Source organism: Heteronotia binoei, chromosome 1 (assembly GCF_032191835.1).
Source record: "Heteronotia binoei isolate CCM8104 ecotype False Entrance Well chromosome 1, APGP_CSIRO_Hbin_v1, whole genome shotgun sequence".
In the NCBI taxonomy this organism is placed as follows: Eukaryota; Metazoa; Chordata; class Lepidosauria; order Squamata; family Gekkonidae; genus Heteronotia; species Heteronotia binoei.
In genome coordinates, this window is record NC_083223.1 from 190826376 (window position 1) to 190847614 (window position 21239).

Here is a 21239-nt window from a genome sequence, read left to right on the forward strand (position 1 = left end):
TGAATTAATTTCATCCACACCCGGTCATGCTTCCCCTGACCCCTTTTCCTAATTAACCCTATTCACACGACTCTGTGGTTTTGCCCATCCAGTACTCAAGGGTCATCAAGTAAAATTGGGCAAGTTCACCAAAATCATTGTTCATCCCTGGAAAAACAATCAAGATATCATTAGGGTTTGTAGAATCTTTCGGGCTCAAGTGCCGTGTTCTACTGGAGAAAGTTTTCCTTCCAGATGTTTCGTTCTCAGCTGCGGAGAACATCCTCAGTGGCGTTGCAGCCGGAGCAGGCGCTCTGACCTTCTTGGCTGCTGTGCATTGAGTGGGGCCAGGGCTGCTGGAGAGCTGCTATTTCTAGGCTGGAGGGGGTGTGATAAAAGGGCAATTGGTTTGTGGATGTGCCCATTGTTTGGTGAGGCTTCCTGGAAGGGTAGTGATAAGGAAACTGGCTGTTGAATGTGACCATTGTTCTGTGTTAATTGCTGGGAGGGTTGGAAGGGGTGTGAAGATAAGGAAGATGGTTGTTGACTGTGCTGATTGTTCTGTTGTTGCTCCGGCTGCAACGCCACTGAGGATGTTCTCTGCAGCTGAGAACGAAATGTCTGGAAGGAAAACTTTCTCCAGTAGAACACGGCATTTGAGCCCGAAAGATTCTACAAACCCTAATGATGTTACCAGCCGTGAAAACCTGAAATCTTTGATAATCAAGATATCGTTTTGGGACAAACACATCAGCCTGCCCTCAGGCAGATTTTGCCCTATATCTGGAGTACACAGCCAGCAGTATGTGTGTGTATGTTCTCAGTGCTAAACGCTGCCCCCTCACTTGCATTGGACCCTGTCTTCTGGGAAACACTGGCCATTTCTCTTGCTGCCTTCCGCAGATCTCATTCTTCAAGATCAGTAACTATTGCCTTCCCTGAATCTCTTTTCCCCACTCCACCCTTTTATCTTCCTCTTAATTAGCTTGTGTGTTCCTTAATTAGCTTTGTGTGTATATGTGTTTACCTTTTATTATTTTTTACTAAAACACCTCTCTGGTTGTACTTCAGCCTGGTTCATTTTGAGAGCTCTTTAAAGGAAGGATTGCATCAGTGCTTAGTTCTTGTGGCCCTTTCTTGCATGCCCAGGGAAATGCTGTTCACCACTTTGGGGTCAGGCAGCAATTTTTCACCAGACCAGTTTTGCCAGGGATCCTGGAGGGTGTTCTTTTTTTTTTTTTTGCCAGTTTCTGGGCATGCAGCAGGTGTCACTGGGGGTGTATGGGGGGAGGAATTTGTGAATTCCCTGTATTGTGCAGGAGGCTAGACTAGATGACCCTGGAGGTCCCTTCCAACTCTATGGTTCTATGAAAATCCCAGTATACATTGGTAGAGATCCCAGTTACCCATCTCTTGCTAAGCTAATTTCCCCAATTAATTAATAGTGACCAATTTGGGTAACAACACTTGGTTTAAAAGTGGAAATGTTTAGATTCAATTACTGTTTTTATGAAACATCATAGAATGCCTCCCCCTCCCCACCTCTGTACTTGGGATTTCTTTTCTGTGATAAGATCCATTCAGGAACTCAAGATTATTAACACTATGAAACAGAAAAACAGATCAACTGAGAATCTGGATGTATAAGCTCACACAGACCTTGTACTTGTTGAGATACCTCCACAATGGTTCAAACTCTTGCAGTACGAGTCTTCCATTAGCCTTGAACTGTATGTGAGTCAAGTTTTAAATAAGCTTTAATTGAATACAGTACACAAATATGTGCTGATAGTGGATTGATAGTGGACTTGAGCTAATGGTGGACAGCTGTCTGAAAATGTCCTTGGATGTGCCTCCTGAGCTCTAGCCCCTTGTTCCCTAAGAATGGAATGACACAGTTAAATGATATGGCAGGAGCAGTGACTCTTCAGACTGCAGATGGAGAATTGCATGTTTGAACATTTTCTTACATTAAAAAAATATTTGCTGCACATAGAAATAAGCATATTAGGGGAAAGGCCTGGCTGGGATCTTTCTGTGTATTGTATTTATGTGTTGTGAGCCGCCCTGAGCCTGCCTTGGCAGGGAGGGCAGGATATAAATAAAAAGTTGTTGTTGTTGTTGTTGTTGTTATTATTATTTCTGCCTGACAAATTTGGTTTTCACAGGCAGGACATTTGGGAACTTTCAAACATGTGATTTGCTCATCTCCCACCTGTAATCAAAACTGTCAAGACTCTACGAAAGAAGGTACTTGAAAGAGTAGTTTGTTCTATGTTTGGTCATATTCACATCTATGGAAGAAGAGAGACTATATATGAATGCAGTCTTGAAAAGTATTCTAGTGCTATTACTATTATTTTTTTCTTTCATGTAATTTTTTTCATTCAGTGTTGTTTGATAAATACTGTTATAGCAATTAAAAATGCTATTTAGGTACCTTTCCCCCCGATCTTCAAGGCGGTGCAGTAGAATCTGAGAACCAAAGTGATAGAGTGGTTAGACTAGAACTCGGGAGATGTGCAGTACCATCTAAGTAGAGTAATATCCTTCTAAGGTCACTCCCATCAACAAATTTAGAAGGGCATAACTCTGACTGAGAATTATTCCTGGGCTCAGATCTTCCTTCTACTAAGAAGCACATAGAGTGGCCTTGAGTAAGTCATCCTCAGCTTGATTTTCCACAGAAGGTTCTCATGAGGATGTGTCTAGTGACTGGAATTTGTTGGAGCTAAGCAGGGCTCTTTTTGTAGCAGGAGCTCCTCTGCAGATTAGGCCATGCCCCCCGATGTAGCCAATCTTCCTGGAGTTTACAGTAGGCCCTGTATTAAGAGACCTCTAAGCTCTTGGAGGATTGGCTACATCAGGGGGGGCATGGCCTAATATGCAGAGGAGCTCCTGCTACAAAAAGAGCCCTGGAGCTAAGGTATGATACAAATGCATCAGAAACATAAGGGGCCTCAGCTCCTGTGCAAAGAAACCTCAGCTCTTCAGATTGAGGAGTGGAAGCAGACTGGTTATGTAGTGATATATAATGATATGTACCTGGAAACAATTGAGAAATTCCATTCATGGTGGCTGCTCATATCATCCTCTACAGGCACAGAACACGGACAATCAACCATTAACTATCAGGTACATTTGCGGGTGGTTCCTGCAGAAGCGTGGGAGCTCAGTGGGGATGTGATGGCATAGGGTCCACCCTACAAAGCTGTCCTTTCCACCCTCAGAGGCTATCATTGTAATCTGGATATCAGATATAATTCTGTGAGAACACCAGGCCCTTCCTGGTGGTTGGCAACCCTAGTTTGCATAATGGGCTGACATTCTGAAGACTCTTCCCCTTCCTTCCAACATCTGATAGAAGTGGTCCGCAGAGAGGGGAGAATGCGGCAGTTTATAGATTCCCCACATATGTAGTGGGCAGATCTTATGGCAAATATTTACTCACAAAGCTCCTGCAAAGGGAAGCTCAGCACAGCCATAACTCAAAGCGAGGAAGGGCAGCATAAGGGAGGTTTATTGCATTTGCTGAAAAGATACATCCATCAGAGCTAAAAGGCTCCTGCATGAATCGAAGCTGAATCTATCTCCGCTTCCCAGACTGGCCATTAGATCTATAAATGGATAAATCAGAAGGCGAAAGACACAAAGAATAAGGAGGTTAGGGGGGGTAGCAGTGGCAGAGTGACTTGCTTTTAACCCCAGGTTTTTGGAAATGGGAGACCTCCACTGTGGACTGTTTCACAATCAATATTTTATAAAAGGAACAGGAGAGTAATTGGGAAAGAATTTAACTCTGTTTTCAAATGCACTCATTACCAACATGTATTTTGAACTTAGAGTCTGTGCTGAAATATAAAAAGTCACATAAGGCATTAACCAAATGGAATGCATATGCTAATTTGCTTAACATGAATTCTTGACACAGGATGTTACCTATCACAGGAAACATTTCTACATACATTTGACGTGACTGAAGACATTTTGAACATTTGGGCTCAATTTGCTTGTGTTGGGAGTACTGAGAGGAGGTACCCCTGGTTACTTGAAGGTACATGGAGTCATGGAAATCAAGCAGTTTATTTTTATATGTTGTACTGAGGCTGAATAGCATGAGGGATCCCCCTGGAGTGGATCTTTGCCTAGGAGCTATGGCAGCGATGTCAAACTCATTTGTTAGGAGGGCCGGACATAAATGAGACTTTGTTGGGCTGGGCCATGTTGGGCCAAGCCATGTGTGTATCTATTTAAGAGCAGGTAGAAGAGATACAAACTTTATAAAGGACACAGACAAACACAATTAAAGTTTTAAAAAAACATGCTTAAAACATTAGTACTCATTTAAAGGTGCTTTCTCTGTATTTCTCCCATGGGATCCAGGGAACTGGGCAAAGGAAGCTCTGGCTCTTTCCTTCCTCCCCCAGGGGACCAGGAGGGGGAGAAGCCTCAGCCAATAGAAGGAAGAGAGGCTTGGCTCAGTAGTTCTGCTGTGCGACTGAGATAGCCTGCCAAAGCAAGCTCTGCCTCCCCCCTTTCCTCCCCAAGGGAAGAGCCTCAACCAATGGAGAAAACAGAGATTTTGCTCTGCAGCTCTTGTGCAATTGAGCAAGCCTGGCAAAACAAGCTGTGATGCAGAAGGGAGCAAGAGAGAGGGGAGAAGGAAGCAGATGACAGCCAGTTGCTTGGGGGCCTGATATGGCCCCTGGGCTGCATGTTTGACACCCCTGAGCTATGGTGTCTTTAAGCAGCCTTGCATCATAATTATTGACTTTCAGGAATAATCCAGGGGGTTGGAATTTATGCACAGTGAATGGAACATCATTAGCCTGCTTCCCTTTTCCATGGCAGTCCCATGCCACCCCGAAGCTGCTCCTGAAGATCAGGAATCCTTCAAGAACAGTATAGGATGTGGGGTGGAAAAACTGCATTTAGGAAGAGATCATAAGCAAAAATTGCCCCTGAATGACCTCTTTTCTGAGTCATTAAGTGGACAGAACAAAAGTTCATAGCAGAGTGAAGTGCTGCTTCTACTGATTCTCTCTTCCTACTGTAGCCCCCAAACTACACCCCACACTATTCCCTCATGAGTAGCTTTTTAAAAGAGGTGTGGGCCCAAGGTTCTGCAGTGGGAATAAGCAGTGATTTTTTTTCTAAGATCTTGCTCCACTAATGGTACTGAAGTGCCAGCTCCATATTTGCAAATGACCTTATGCTGTGCAGTAATTTGTTGAACAAACTGAATGTAAAAGATTATGGTATAATGCACCCACTCTAGGGCACTGGATTGAGGAAAAGAGAACTTCAAAAATCATATCTCACCATAAAAATGAATTTTACCTTTCAGGACTACATCATTAAGAATCCTTTGCAATTGTGAAGCATCTAGATAGGAATCCTAAAAGAAAATATAAGGAAAGTGCTTGTAAGTGATATGAGCTGTTATGATGGATATTTTAGACATTTGAACTAGGATCTGGGAGACCTGGGTCACCCTCCAGCCAATAAGCTTGATGGGTGACCTTGGGTCAGGCATTCTCTCCACCTAACAAAGGGTTCTTTTGAAGATAAAATGGGGAAGGGGGGATCATCTGCCACTCTGAACTCTATAGGAAAAGTTGGTGATAATCCAGGGGAATTTCTGTTGCTGCCACTGACACAAATGGGTTTCTTTTTTCTGTTCATTCATTCCAGGGCATCTCACACAGGAGAAATTTCCCAATAGTGCTTCATTTTTCTTATTTCTTTCATGGGCCCCAATCCTGCTCTCAGCTTTCCCTCTGTGTAAATAACATTCACTCACATTGATAGATTTGCAAACTTTGTCCAAGAAAGGAATTTCACTCTCTTGTGTCTCGACACGTTTATGTTTGTTTGCTGCTTTTGTTACTCGGTGATTCTCACCAGGAGCTCTTTCTGCTGCTCCAGCAAGAACATTAGTAAGGTATATAAGAATGATAACTGGTAATAAATACCAGAGGGGTACAGAATGCAGCTTTCTTCACTGTGATGCTGTCTTAAACTGAATCTATTGCTCCCTCTCTTACATCTATTTATTAATTTAATACTGATTTTTTTTAAAAAAAATTAAACCTTTTTTAACATTATCTTTTTGATTGCATATTGTAAGGACATAGAACAAGCTGGTTTTTCTAGCTAAAATTTAACATGTAGATTACAGTGGATATTCCAATCCCCCTTCCCCCCAAACAGCCAGTTATTCAGAAGGAGAAAGCTCATACAGCGACTGGTTGAATGACCTGAATGGTGAAAATAGCCATATCAAGCAGGAAACATTTGGAGAAAGACATCAGGCTGTCTGCTCATATCTAAAAGTGTTATCCAAGTCAGTTAATACACATTTGACCCCTGTTCTCCTTGACTGCACATCAGTTTTCTGTTATTGTAGCACTGAGATCCTGCCTTAGGATTTTGTTTTGCTTCTTTAGAGGGCTTTTTTTTTCTAATTATAACCAAGAATTAGATTTTACTGTGGAACAAAGCCCTTTTTGCATCATATGTGGATTTAAATATTGCTACAGTTTAGGTTTCCACTTTTATAATATTACAGTGCACATCCCAAATTAAGTGACATGCACATAGGAATGACAACTCTTAATCAATTTTGTGAATGTCCAAGAGCCTACAGATACAGCAGCGAATGTGTGGACGGTATTTGTCAGAACACATTTACATATGTCTAATAAAGTACACACTGGAATCTGCCTTATACTGAATCTGACCATTGGTCCATCATGGTCAGCAGGGCTTTTTTCCTGGAAAAAGAGGTGCCAGAACTCTCAAGATGGAAATGAAGGAGAAACACATGGGTGCCCCCATGAACTTTTAAACATTTTTTGAGAATTCTGTTTCCACAAAGAGGTTCTGGAACTCCATTCCACCACGTTCCCCTAGAAAAAAAGCCCTGATGGTCAGTATTGTCTACTCAGACAGGCAGTGGCTCTCCAGGGTCTCAGGCTGAAGTCTTTCACATCCCTTGCTACCTGTTCCTCTCAGCTGGAGATGCCAGCGACTGAACCTGGGACCTTCTGTATGCAAAGTAGATGCTCTACCACTGAGCCGCAGCCCCTCCTGAGTAGAAACTACAACATTTGTTTTGGAGTTGCCAACATGCCTAGGGAGATGGTTTAGTGTAGTGGCAGAAAAAATGAGCTATGATACGGAAAGTTACTGGTTCAAATCTAATCTCACACTCCCAAAAGTGTCCTTAGGCCTGATGATAGAAAGGTGATAGCACGGGCCTACCTTACTGGGCTATTGTCAGAATTACTTTGATAATGTATTTAAAGTAGGGATGCTGCAAACTTCTCAGGGAACACATGTGAAACATAAACATGTGATGCTTCACAGCTGCAATCACCTACAAGCTGAGTCTCAAGTTTGTTTGATTTGCTGCTGTTCAAGTCAAACAGCTATTGAACAGCTTTGTAGCTGAATAGCAGCTGTGGTGGTGGAGCTTCATTTCCTTGCCTTACTTTTTGTATCTGAGAAGTCAGTGAAGCTGAACCTCCCCAAGGTCATGGACAGTTGGGTCAGGTAATTAAAGAACATGGGAATGGAACTATGATTCCCATAAGGCTGGACCAAAATACACATGCGCAAATCAGCCTCAATAAGTCAAATCTCAAATAGTAAGATTTTTTGTTATTAAAAACGGAATGTTAGTTTATAACCACTGGCTGACTGATTGAGCTGCTTGTGAACAATTGCAAGATCAATGAAAAATTGGTCTTTTGTAATTGGTGTACGGAACCTGAGATGAACCAGAGGGTGTTCAAGAATCCCTAATATGAAGTGCTTTGAACACTGCAACCATAAGAACATAAGAGAAGCCATGTTGGATCAGGCCAATGGCTCATCCAGTCCAACACTCTGTCACACAGTGGACAAAAAACCAGGTGCCATCAGGAGATCCACGAGTGGGGCCAGGAAACTAGAAGCCCTCCCACTGTGCCTCTCCAAGCACCCAGAATACAGAGCATCACTGCCCCAGACAGAGAGTTCCAATGATAAGCTGTGGCTAATAGCCACTGATGGACCTCTGCTCCATATGCTTATCTAATCCCCTCTTGAAGCTGGCAGTGCTTGTAGCTGCCACCACCACCTCCTGTGGCAGTGAATTCCATGTGTTAATCACCTTTTGGGTGAAGAAGTACTTCCTTTGATCAGTTCTAACTTGACTGCTCAGCAATTTCATTGAATGTCCATGAGTTCTTGTATTGTGAGAAAGGGAGAAAAGTACTTCTTTCTCTACCTTCTCTGTTCCATGCATAATCTTGTAAACCCCTCAGTGGACATTTCTACAAGCTAAAGAGCCCCAAGCATTTTAACCTTTCTTCATAAGGAAAATGTTCCAACCCTTGAATCCTAGTTGCCCTTTTCTGCACTTTTTCCAATGCTATAATATCTTTTTTGAGGTGCGGTGATCAGAATTGTACACAGTATTCTAAACGAGGCCGTGCCATCAATTTATACAGGGACATTATGATACTGGCTGATTTGTTTTCAATTCTCTTTCTAATAACTTCCAGCATGGCGTTGGCCTTTTTTATTGCAGTCACACACTGTCTTTGACATTTTCAGTGAGTTATCTACTATGATCCCAAGATCTCTCTCTTAGTCAGTCTCTGCCAGTTCACACCCCATCAACATGTATTTATAGTTAGGATTTTTGGCCCTAATGTGCATTACTTTGCACTTGGCCACACTGAACCTCATTTGAACGACGTTGAACCACTACACAAATGTTAAGCATTATTATTCATATCATTATTAACAGCCACCAAAGCTTAAGTATTCACTGTAATGATCCATGAATGTTTTTAAAAAGAGCCTCATTAACCAGTTTCTTGGTAAATAAGTGTCAGATTTGTTATACGATCCAACCTTTTCACAGTATAAATGCAATCATTCTCTTACTCCCAGAGCTGTTCTTATACTGCCTCTACACCTTGAAGTCTGTTTTCCTTTTTATTCTTAGAGAACTAGCAACAGAAGTCATTAAGCATAAGATGGCAGCAGCCTCCGCTGGTCTTTTGCTCTCCACTCACGGGATCATCTGGAGTTGCAGCAGATGTGTTGCACTTCTGCTGCTGTGCCATCCATTAGGCGATGGCCTCAGAGAACTGAGAATCTGGCCCATTGCCCCTGCAGCTTGCCATTGCCTGACTCATGAGCCATGTAAAATCTTCCTTCCTTGCCCTCAGTGCTCCTGGAGACAAACCTTGTGCATTATTCACAGTAGGCAGTGTCATTTTCACCTTTTATGCGTTGATATAACTATTAGCTGTGAGAGGTCTATTGTGCAGAGGCTTTTGGCAGCAATTTTTCTCTTGACTAAGTCAAGGAGTCCTTTATAACAGTTTATTAAGCCATTAAGAGCATCTCCTGTGAACACATGCAGCTCGGCTCAGAAAGAATGGGAATCAATTACCCAAACATTGACTGATGTCTGCTTTCCAAACACAGCAAGTGCAAACTGAAAGTAATTCTGATCAGAGTAAAATATGATATACATACCCAGGTATATTTGTAGCCAAGGGTTACTGCTAATTGCTTGTTTAAGGAACACCTTTCTTCCTTCAGGCAATCAGTTTAGAGCCATCTATTATATTCTAGCGAGGTCCCTCGCCTCTTTATTAGAGCGGCTGGCTAGCAAATCAATAGAGTTTTGAGAAACCCACTTGAGATCTGCATTTTCTAAGCCAAGCAAGGCAAGACACTTATTTCTTAATTCTGCATGTCTTGTTAGAGTTCACGGGTTTTTTCCATTCAACATACCTGATTAGCATATCTTTGGAAGACTTCTTCATAAGAGTTGTCTTGATTCCACCTGGGCATATCCTGGATTAAAGAAAATGTGCAAATACAAAAACGAGTCACAAAAATCATCTGAGACATCACATTATTCCCATGGCCCAGAGACATGTCTAGCAATTTCCAAGTGCCAACACTTGCACACAAAAAGGGACTATAGATGCATCCTCAAAAACCAATAAGCAAAAAGAAATGTGATTCTCAGTTATCAATTATATCCTCTTACTCATCTGATTACACTGAACTGAAATTTCCTCCTGTTGTCCTATGTTAATTACGTCCTGATTAACCAAGACATTTACAGGCTGTACAAGGAAATTGCTCTCTATCAGGCAAAGTACAATGAGAAGAAAGGGTATTATTCTGTGGAGGTTTTGTGGAAAAGCAGGGCTCTATTTCAACAAAGGTCGTTTTCCCACTTACCTTACCCCGGAGTGACGTCCCTCTTCACCGCGCTGCGTCTGCGCGGATTTCGCACAAACTGCTGCGCAGCACCAGGAAGAGCCGCGTAGTCCCGGGGCTTTTGCATCACAAATGTAAACCTGCTTTTTGGCGGTTTACATTTGCGACGCAAAAGCCCCGGGACTACGCAGCTCTTCCTGGTGCTGCGCAGCAGTTTGTGCGAAATCCGCACAGACGCAGCGCGGTGAGGAGGGACGTCGCTCCGGGGTAAGGTAAGTGGGAAAACGGCCAAAGTTTCAAGGATAAGAACAATTGGTAGTCATGTCGGCGTATTCGCTGGTATGCTCTGGGTTCAAGAGGTTTAAGAATATACAGCACACTGACTTGTGCTAAACTATATACATTTATTTACAGATATATAAGTTATAATTGTCCTGGTATACACTGGACCAAAGTGCTTTGCCAGCCAATACATACGATAGCAGAAGATATACTATACAGACTCTCCTTGGTTATATACACATGGCTATATACAAGCACCAATCAGCACACAGTGCTGAGTCATTCTGCTTAAGCACAAGTCCTCTGGACAGAACCGGTTTGCTAAGGGAAGCTGTCAGTAACTGTCCTAGATCAGGAACTGTCAGTTGCATTAGACTCCAGCCTGAAGTCTTACTAGCAAGCATATGCTGACACCCCCCTAAGACTCAGGCAGTGAGTCCAAGCCTTTGTTTCACAGATACAAATTTTTCCACATTCAAACATTTAGTGAACAGTACCTTTGGGATACTTCAATACCATTAATGCAGCCATTGCTTCCATGCTCTGGCATTCTGCTTTAAGCCATACAAGGCTTTGCTTAGTTTCAACACAAGGTTTTTATTAGTACTTTCAAACCCTGGGATTTGCTCCATGTAGAGTTGTTTATCAATCTAGGCATTTAGATACGCAGTCGTGAAGTCAAAATGATGCACCTGCATTTTATCAATGCCAGCCTTGCACAATGCTGTTTTCAGCGTATCAGAGTTGACCGTAGGGGCAAACACTTCATCATAATCCTGACCTCCTGTTTGGGAAAACCCCCTTGCTACTAGCCTGGCTTTCCTTTGTAGCCCACCATCCAGTAAGGCTTTCAGTTTGTATACCCAGCGGCAACTGATTACATTTTTGTTAGCAGGCAAATCAGTTAGCGTAAACACTTCATTTTCCGTAAGAGAATTATGTTCTGCTTGCATGACAGCCTGCCAAGCTTGCCTTTCTGACTCAGGCAAAGTTCACACTTCCTGGTAACTCTTTGGTTCTCTTATATATACATGATTTACAGTGGTGGTTTCATACCCAAACCTGACTGGAGGTATACCTTTAGTACTTCTGGTAGACACTCTAGATACCCTTTCCGCACTCTGTTCACTCTCAGAGGCCTGTTGCCTAAGAGATACTATCTCTTGTTTTACACTTGGCAAAGTTTCCTCTGATAAGGGGAGTGTGACCTGTAAAGGCAATTTGTTAGCATGCACTTTGTGCCAATTCTGGTCTTCACAAAAATCAGCAGACCTGCTAAAGCTCAGTGTTTGATGCTCATTAGCAAACCTGTATGCCTTCATTCCAGTCTGATAGCCTAAAAATATCAGTTTCTTAGAGCGACACCCCCTTTCCTCTGGTTTAAAGGAACATTCACCCATGCTTTTGCGCCAAAAATTCTTAAATATCCCAAACTGGGTATTTTGTTGTATAACACTTTATAAGGAATGTTATCTATAGACTTGGTCCAAATTCTGTTGCATATATAGCATGCAGCTTTCAATGCTTCAGCCCAGTAAGTGGTTTATAAACCAGCATCAGTGAGCATAGACTGCATCATATTCTGCAGAACTCCCCCCCTTTCTTTCAGCCACACCATTCTCCTGCGGTGTTGACACATTTGCCACTCTATGAGTTATGCCTTGTGTTTGCAACCATTTGTGAAATTCAGAAGACATGAATTCACCTCCCATGTCTGTCTGCAAAGCACATATTTCACCCAATTGTTTCTGTACCTTGCGTGCCCAATATTTTATAGTTGTGAACACCTCAGACTTCTGTTTGAGCACATACACCCATGAGAACCTGGAATAATCATCAACTAAAACTAGGGCAAACCTCCTATTAGAGTGGCTTTTGGGGAAAGGTCCTATTACATCTGCATGTACTAAGGCTAATAGTTTAGCAGACACTCTATCAATTTTCCTGGCAACTGGGAATGCTTTTGTTTTTGCGCATTTGCACACATCACAATCAAGGAATTCTTTACATTCTTTCACTCCGTCATGCCCCACAATACCAAGTGTTTTGCTTAAAACTGGCATGCCCCAGCCTTCGATGGAGCAAGTGCACACAATTGTCATGAGGTTTGTGGTTTGTTACCACCTGTGCCCCCACAGATGAGTTTTCTACAACATAAACATTGTTTTGCAACCTTCCCACAGCAAACAACCAGCTACCTTTCATTATTTTACATGAGTTGCTAGCAAAAGTCATGGTAAAACCAGCTTTGTCCAAAGCCAGCACACTGAATAAATTGTTTTCCAGAGCAGGAACACACAGCACTTCTTTAAAAGTGTGTTGCAGTGCTGGGAATGTGACACTGCCCTGACCCTGTATTGCAGAGTTCCTCCCATCAGCCAGACTCACATGTTGTAATGATGAGGAACGAATGTTCTGAAGCAAAAGTTTGTCTCTGCAAAAGTTCTGAGATGCTCCAGAGTCCAAAATCCATGTTCCATGTGCAGCAGCCACATCTGTGACCACCAATGTGGCCTTCTGGCTGTTTGAAGAGTTGTGCCTATCTTCTTCCATTCCGGGCACACTTGTCTCAGGTGCTTTGTAAATCCACAACAAAACCATTTACGTACTCTTAGAGCAATTTGAGACGCCTCTCCATGCTTTTTGCTCTCTGCTTTGCTGGCATCACAGCTGGCCCCTGTCGCCTCCTCCATGGAACGCTACCACGTCTCCCTCTGCCTTTCTTCCTCTTCCAGCAGTCGTCCAGTAATGTAAGCCAAGGTTAGTTTGTTAGCTTCTGCAAACTCCAGCGATATTATAAGCATATTGTAATCCACAGACAGGGAACTGAGAATAATAAAAACTTTATCCTCCTCTGGAACAATTTTTCCATGCTGCTCCAGCTGCTGAAAGCAATCAGCCAAGGAGTTTAAATGAGCCCTTACAGACTCCTCGTTTCATTACGGTCCAGTACATGTGATGGGTAATTGTTATCAGAGACCCAGCTGTGCTTTGCATGTACACAGCCTTCAGACTGTCCCACGCCTGTTTAGGCTTTGGCTTACCAGATATGTGCACAAGCTGGTCGTTTGCCACACTCAAAACGATGGTCGCAAGAGCTTTCTTGTCCTTGACGTCCATCTACAGCAACTGAAGGATCTGGGGGAGTGCCGACATACATCCACAGACCGTTATGCCTCAGAAAATATTCCATGCGAAGAGCTAATTGGTGGAAGTGAGCTTCTCCACAAGCTCTGGGTTCAAGAGGCTTAAGAATATACAGCACACTGACTTGTGCTAAACTATATACATTTATTTACAGATAAATAAGTTATAATTGTCCTGGTATACACTGGACCAAAGTGCTTCACCAGACAATACATACGATAGCAGAGGATATATTATACAGACTCTCCTCAGTTATATACACATGGCTATATACAAGCACCAATCAACACACAGTGCTGAGTCATTCTGCTTAAGCACAAGTCCTCTGGACAGAATTGGTTTGCACCTGCTAAGGGAAGCTATCAGTAGCTGTCATAGATCAGGAACTGTCAGTTGTATTAGACTCCAGCCTGAAGTCTTACTAGCAAGCATATGCTGACAAGTCATACCCTTGGAGAATGTGCCAAATGTAGCAAAGCAAAGGTGACAAGAAAGGATGGAACTAAAACCTCTTAGTGAAGGGAAGCACAGGGAGTCTCATGAACCCATTCACCAATCCTATTGACAACCACAATATTGGCCCTACTCTCCCTAGCAGGCCTCCCACCCCTAACTGGCTTTATACCAAAACTACTAATCCTAAAAGAACTTGTAACAATAAAACTGCTACTCCTCAGCACAACATTAGCCCTCACCAGCCTCCCAAACTTAGCCTTCTACACCCGCATAGCCTACCTAACAACCCTAACAACCCCACCCAACACAACAAACTCAGAATACAAATGACGATTCAAGACCCCAATAACACCACTTGCCCCTACAACAGCCCTACTAACAATGCTAGCCTTACCAATAACCCCACTACTGTACCTAGCCACTTAGAAGTTTAGGTTAACATTTAAACTCGGGGCCTTCAAAGCCCCAAATAGATCAACAACACATCTAACTTCTGAAGGCCTGTAAAACTCTATATTACATCTCCTGAATGCAACTCAAACACTTTTATTAAGCTAAAGCCTTACCAGACTGACGGGCCTCGATCCCGTAATACCTTAGTTAACAACTAAACACCCAAGCCAGCGGGCTTCAGCCTACCTTCTCCCGTCTAAAAAAACAGGAGAAGCCCCGGCACCCTTTGGGGTGCTACGTCAAATTTGCACTTTGCTGCTTCAGGGCCTGATAGCAAGAGATTACTCTGTCTACGGGGCTACAACCTGCCACCTGGCCTTGGCCATACTACCTGTGACCCTAACTCGTTGATTTTTCTCAACTAACCACAAAGACATCGGCACCCTGTATCTGCTATTCGGTGCATGAGCTGGCATAGTAGGCACCGCCCTAAGCCTTTTAATCCGAGCCGAACTTAGCCAGCCCGGCGCATTAATGGGCGACGATCAGATTTACAACGTTGTTGTAACAGCCCACGCCTTCGTTATAATTTTCTTCATAGTAATACCAGTTATAATCGGGGGCTTCGGAAACTGACTTGTGCCTTTAATACTGGGCGCCCCCGATATAGCATTCCCCCGAATGAACAACATAAGCTTTTGACTCCTCCCCCCTCCCTTCTACTCCTATTAGCCTCTGCAGGGGTAGAGGCCGGAGCGGGCACTGGTTGAACTGTATATCCGCCTCTTGCCGCTAATCTAGCACACGCAGGTCCATCGGTAGACCTAGTCATCTTCTCCTTACACCTTGCTGGCGCATCATCAATTTTAGGGGCTATTAACTTTATTACCACCTGCGTGAATATAAAACCCCCATCACTCTCGCAATACAACACCCCACTATTTGTATGGTCCGTATTAATCACTGCAGTACTACTACTACTAGCCCTGCCAGTACTTGCAGCCGGAATCACAATACTCTTAACAGACCGGAATCTGAATACCACCTTCTTCGATCCTGCAGGAGGAGGAGACCCAGTACTATATCAACATCTATTTTGATTCTTTGGCCACCCAGAAGTGTATATTCTCATTCTTCCCGGCTCCGGCATGGTATCATACATTATTACTTACTATGCAGGGAAAAAAAAAGAACCCTTTGGCTATATAGGAATAGTCTGAGCCATAGTTTCAATCGGCTTCCTAGGTTTTATTGTTTGAGCACACCACATATTCACTGTTGGCATAGACGTAGATACACGCGCATATTTTACATCAGCCACAATAATCATTGCTATTCCAACCGGTGTGAAAGTATTCAGCTGACTTGCAACTCTGCATGAGGGAATAATCAAATGAGAAGCCCCCCTTCTATGGGCCATGGGTTTTATTTTTCTGTTCACTGTCGGAGGTTTAACTGGCGTAATTCTTGCTAACTCTTCACTAGATATTGTCCTACACGATGCCTATTATGTGGTTGCCCACTTCCACTACGTAATATCAATAGGAGCTGTGTTTGCAATCATGGGGGGGTTTGTCCATTGATTCCCACTATTCACAGGATTCACCCTACACCCAACATGAACAAAAGCCCACTTTGGACTAATGTTTATCGGGGTTAACTTAACCTTTTTCCCACAACACTTCCTAGGACTAGCAGGCATGCCATGACGATACTCAGACTACCCTGATGCCTACACCCTATGAAACACTATCTCATCAATTGGCTCCCTAATCTCTATAGCCGGAGCCATTGTTATAACATTTATTATCTGAGAGGCCTTTGCCACTAAACGCACCCCATCAATAACGGGCCCAATACACACTAATTCAGAGTGACTTCATGGCTGCCCACCACCATATCACACCCATGAAGAACCCATACTCATCTACAACCCAAACAAGAGATGAGGGACTTGAACCCCCTCCTCCTAGTTTCAAACTAGTTACACTACAACCTACATGCTTATCTCTTTGGGACCCTAGTTTAGACACAATACATAGCACTGTCAGCGCTAAATTAAAGGTAAAATCCTTTGTGTCCCCATGGCACACCAAGCCCAACTAGGCTTTCAAGATGCAGCCTCCCCAGTCATAGAAGAACTTTTACACCTCCATGACCACGCCATAATAGTCGTCTTCCTAATTAGCGCATTCATTCTATACATCATTACCCTAATAATTACTACCACTCTAACTCACACAGGAACAATAGACGCCCAACTAGTAGAGACAGTATGAACAATCTTGCCAGCCATCATCCTAGTACTTATTGCTCTACCATCATTACGCATTCTATACCTCATAGACAAAGTCAATAACCCTCACCTAACAATCAAGGCCGTCGGACACCAATGATACTGAAGCTACGAATACACAGACTATGAAAATCTAATATTTGACGCCTACATAGTACCAACACAAGACCTAATACCAGGAACGCTCCGACTTCTCGAAGTAGATCACCACATAGTAGTACCTGCAAACTCCCCAACCCGTATACTAATCTCAGCAGAAGATGTATTACACTCCTGAGCCCTCCCATCACTAGGCATCAAAACTGACGCCGTTCCAGGACGACTTAACCAAACAACCTTCACAGCCACACGCCCAGGTCTATTCTACGGCCAATGCTCAGAAATTTGCGGCTCTAACCACAGCTTTATGCCCATCGTAGTAGAAGCCTCAACAACAAACGACTTTGAAAACTGGTCATTAACGATACTCCAAACATCCTTAAACAGCTCATGAGCGCTGGTCTTTTAAGCCAGAGGAGGGACTACAAACCCCTTAAGGCATGCCACAACTCAACCCGGCTCCTTGATTCTTCATCTTTACACTAGTCTGACTAATCCTGCTCTTCCTACTAAAACCAACTTTAACGGAACTAAAAAACACCCCTCAACCACAACCCCACATCACAAAACACACGCCAAGCCCCTGAACCTGACATTAGACCTATTCAGTCAATTTAAAAGCCCGCAAAAACTAGGAATCCCCTTAATCCTATTAGCCCTTCTTCTCCCAACTCTACTTATATCCACACAAACTCGCATAATCCAAAATTGCACATCCACCATCCAGTGTCACCTTACACTCCTAATTACTAAACAACTATTAAGCCCACTTAATAAAACTGCTCACCCATGAGCACTCCCCCTTATTACAGTAATACTACTTCTATCCATAATAAATTTAACTGGCCTACTACCGTACACCTTCACCCCAACCACACAACTTTCAATAAACATGGCCCTAGCAACACCCCTATGACTCATAACTGTACTAACAGGGCTCCGCACCCAACCAACCACAGCACTTGCCCACATACTACCAATAGGCACCCCACCCCTACTAATCCCCCCACTAATCCTTATTGAGACAGTCAGCCTCTTTATTCGCCCTCTTGCCCTAGGAGTACGACTTACTGCTAATCTTACAGCTGGTCACCTACTCATTACCCTAATCTCCCTAGCTGTAACAACACTACTGCCATTAATACCCTCAATCAGCCTACTCACACTAATCCTACTTTTATTTTTAACCCTACTAGAAATTGCTGTAGCAATAATCCAAGCCTACGTATTCGTACTACTATTGAGACTATACCTACAAGAAAACACCTAATGACCCACCAAGCTCACAGTTTCCACATAGTAGATCCAAGCCCTTGACCCCTCACAGGGGCCATAGCCGCCCTCCTAATAACCTCAGGCTTAGCAATATGATTCCACTATAATACCCAAACCCTCATAAACCTGGGCCTATTACGATACTCTTCACAACATACCAATGATGACGTGACATCATTCGAGAAAGCACATTCCAAGGGCACCATACAAAAATAGTCCAAACCGGCCTACGCTATGGAATAGCCCTATTCATCACCTCTGAAGTATTCTTTTTTCTTGGCTTTTTCTGAGCCTTCTACCACTCAAGCCTAGCCCCTGCCCCAGAACTAGGGGGCCTATGACCCCCAACTGGAATTACACCATTAAACCCCTTCGAAGTACCACTACTCAATACCGCAGTACTTCTTGCATCCGGTGTAACAGTTACCTGAGCACACCACTCTATCATAGAAAATAAACGCCAAGAAGCGACCATAGCCCTGACCATAACAATCCTTCTAGGCAGCTATTTCACCCTACTCCAAGCAATAGAGTACTTTGAAGCCCCTTTCACTATCACTGATGCAACATATGGCTCAACATTTTTTGTAGCAACAGGCTTCCACGGATTACACGTTATCATTGGCACTACTTTCCTAATAATCTCTCTATTTCGACAAATCAACTACCATTTTACAACCAACCACCATTTTGGCTTTGAAGCAGCCGCATGATACTGACATTTCGTTGACGTAGTATGGCTATTCCTATACATCTCAATCTATTGATGAGGCTCCTACCCCCTTAGTACAATATAATACAAAAGACTTTCACTCATTTAATCCTAGATTAGCCCTAGGAGGGGGTAAATGAAACTTGTCTTGCTTGTCAGCCTTGCCTTATCACTAACAGCCGCCCTTATCATCATTAGTTTCTGACTTCCACAGACATACCCAGACACAGAAAAACTGTCCCCCTACGAATGCGGATTTGACCCCCTCGGCACTGCCCGCTTACCTTTCTCCATCCGATTTTTCTTGGTCGCAATCCTATTCCTCTTATTTGACCTGGAAATCGCCCTACTACTCCCAACCCCCTGAGCCACCAACTCCACTACAAACACTACTTTGAACAACCCTGCTCATCTCACTCCTGACCCTAGGACTTATTTATGAGTGACTCCAAGGGGGCCTAGAATGGGCAGAATACGGCCACTAGTTTAACAAAAACTACTAATTTCGACTTAGTAAATTCTGCGTAATGCAGAGTCGCCAACATGACAATCACCCACTTTATCCCAATTATGACATTTATACTATGTACAACGGGCCTCGCGCTATGCCGAAAACATCTCATCTCCTCCCTGCTCTGCATCGAAGGTATGATGCTCGCCCTATTCACCTCCCTCGCCACTATTTCCCAAACACTGAACCACACAACCACCACAACCCAACCCGTGATCCTGCTCGCCATCGCAGCATGCAGAGCGGGCACCGGGTTAGCCCTCCTAATAGCCACAACACGAACCCATGCCTCAGACCATCTCAAAGCCCTTAACCTACTAAAATGCTAAAAATCCTAATCGCCTCAGCAATACTTACCCCAACCATACTACTACTACCCACCAAACACATTCTCACTACCACCACTGCCTACTCAATAATTACTGCCATACTTACGCTAAAGTGGCTCTACCAACCACTTAACCTCAAACCCTTTGCACTAAACACATGATTCATACTAGATCACATCACAACCCCCCTAGCCATCCTATCAGCTTGACTACTCCCACTTATAATTCTCGCTAACCAAAATCTTGCAACCTCCGAACCAAATAGCCGAAAATGAATATTCCTTATAACCTGCACCATACTACAAACTACACTACTACTCACATTTACTACAACAGACCTTGTAATATTCTACGCACTCTTCGAAACAACTCTTGTTCCAACACTAATCTTAATCACCCGCTGAGGGGCTCAAACTGAACGCCTTAATGCTGGAACATACTTTATCTTTTATACCCTAACAGGATCATTACCACTACTAATCGCCCTACTTTATATTCACTCAACCAACAACCACACACTAATTCCCATCCTCACCATACACCAACCCACCCCTCCACCAACAAACTTAATATGATTAGCATGCATAATAGCCTTCTTAGTTAAAATACCACTATACGGCCTAAACCTATGACTCCCAAAAGCTCATGTAGAAGCCCCCATTGCAGGGTCAATAGTACTAGCAGCAATTTTACTAAAACTGGGAGGATATGGCATCATCCGTCTAACCCTAACCCTAACGCCCACAACTCAAACCATACACGTCCCATTCATTGTCCTAGCACTATGGGGAATAATTATAACTAGCCTAATCTGCCTACGACAAACAGACCTAAAATCCATTATCGCTTACTCCTCTGTAAGCCACATAGGACTAGTCACCACCGCCTCCCTTATCCAAACCCCATGAAGCATCCACGGCGCAATACTGCTAATAATTGCCCACGGTCTAACATCCTCTATATTATTTTGCCTAGCCAACACTAACTACGAACGAACCCACACTCGCACTCTTCTCCTAGTACGAGGACTACAACTAGCCTTGCCACTAATAACCACATGATGATTACTTTCAAACCTAATAAACATGGCACTTCCACCAACAATCAACCTATTAGGAGAACTAATAATCATTGTCACACTATTCAACTGAAACACAACAACAATCATCCTAACAGGCTCTGCCACATTCATCACAGCCATATACTCCTTACACATCTTCCTAACAACTCAACAAAACAAACTACAAACACACATAATCATCAGCCCCACTCACTCACGCGAACACCTCCTTATAGCCCTACACTTAATCCCCCTACTACTACTACTCACTCACCCAACACTCATTACATAGTACGTAAGCATAGTTTAATAAAAACACTAAGCCGTGGCCTTAACAATAGAGGTCCTCACACCTCTTGCTAACCGAGGTGGTTACAGCGAACTGCTAACTCACATCCCTGGGCCAAGCCCCCGGCCACCTCTACTTTCAAAGGACAGCAGAACTCCAATAATCTTAGGCA

General features: G+C 43.3%; 1 protein-coding gene across 1 annotated transcript in view; it reads right to left on the minus strand.

The window, feature by feature from the left end:
- Positions 1 to 21239, minus strand: part of CAPN13 (calpain 13) — a 170716-nt gene that overhangs the window by 27528 nt on the left and 121949 nt on the right. The window contains exons 14-17 of the mRNA XM_060244658.1: positions 9781 to 9843; positions 5320 to 5377; positions 3523 to 3596; positions 1639 to 1707 (exon numbers count right to left, since the gene is read on the minus strand). Of these exons, the coding sequence (XP_060100641.1) occupies positions 1639 to 1707; positions 3523 to 3596; positions 5320 to 5377; positions 9781 to 9843 (264 nt within the window). The remainder of the gene's footprint in view (positions 1 to 1638; positions 1708 to 3522; positions 3597 to 5319; positions 5378 to 9780; positions 9844 to 21239) is intronic.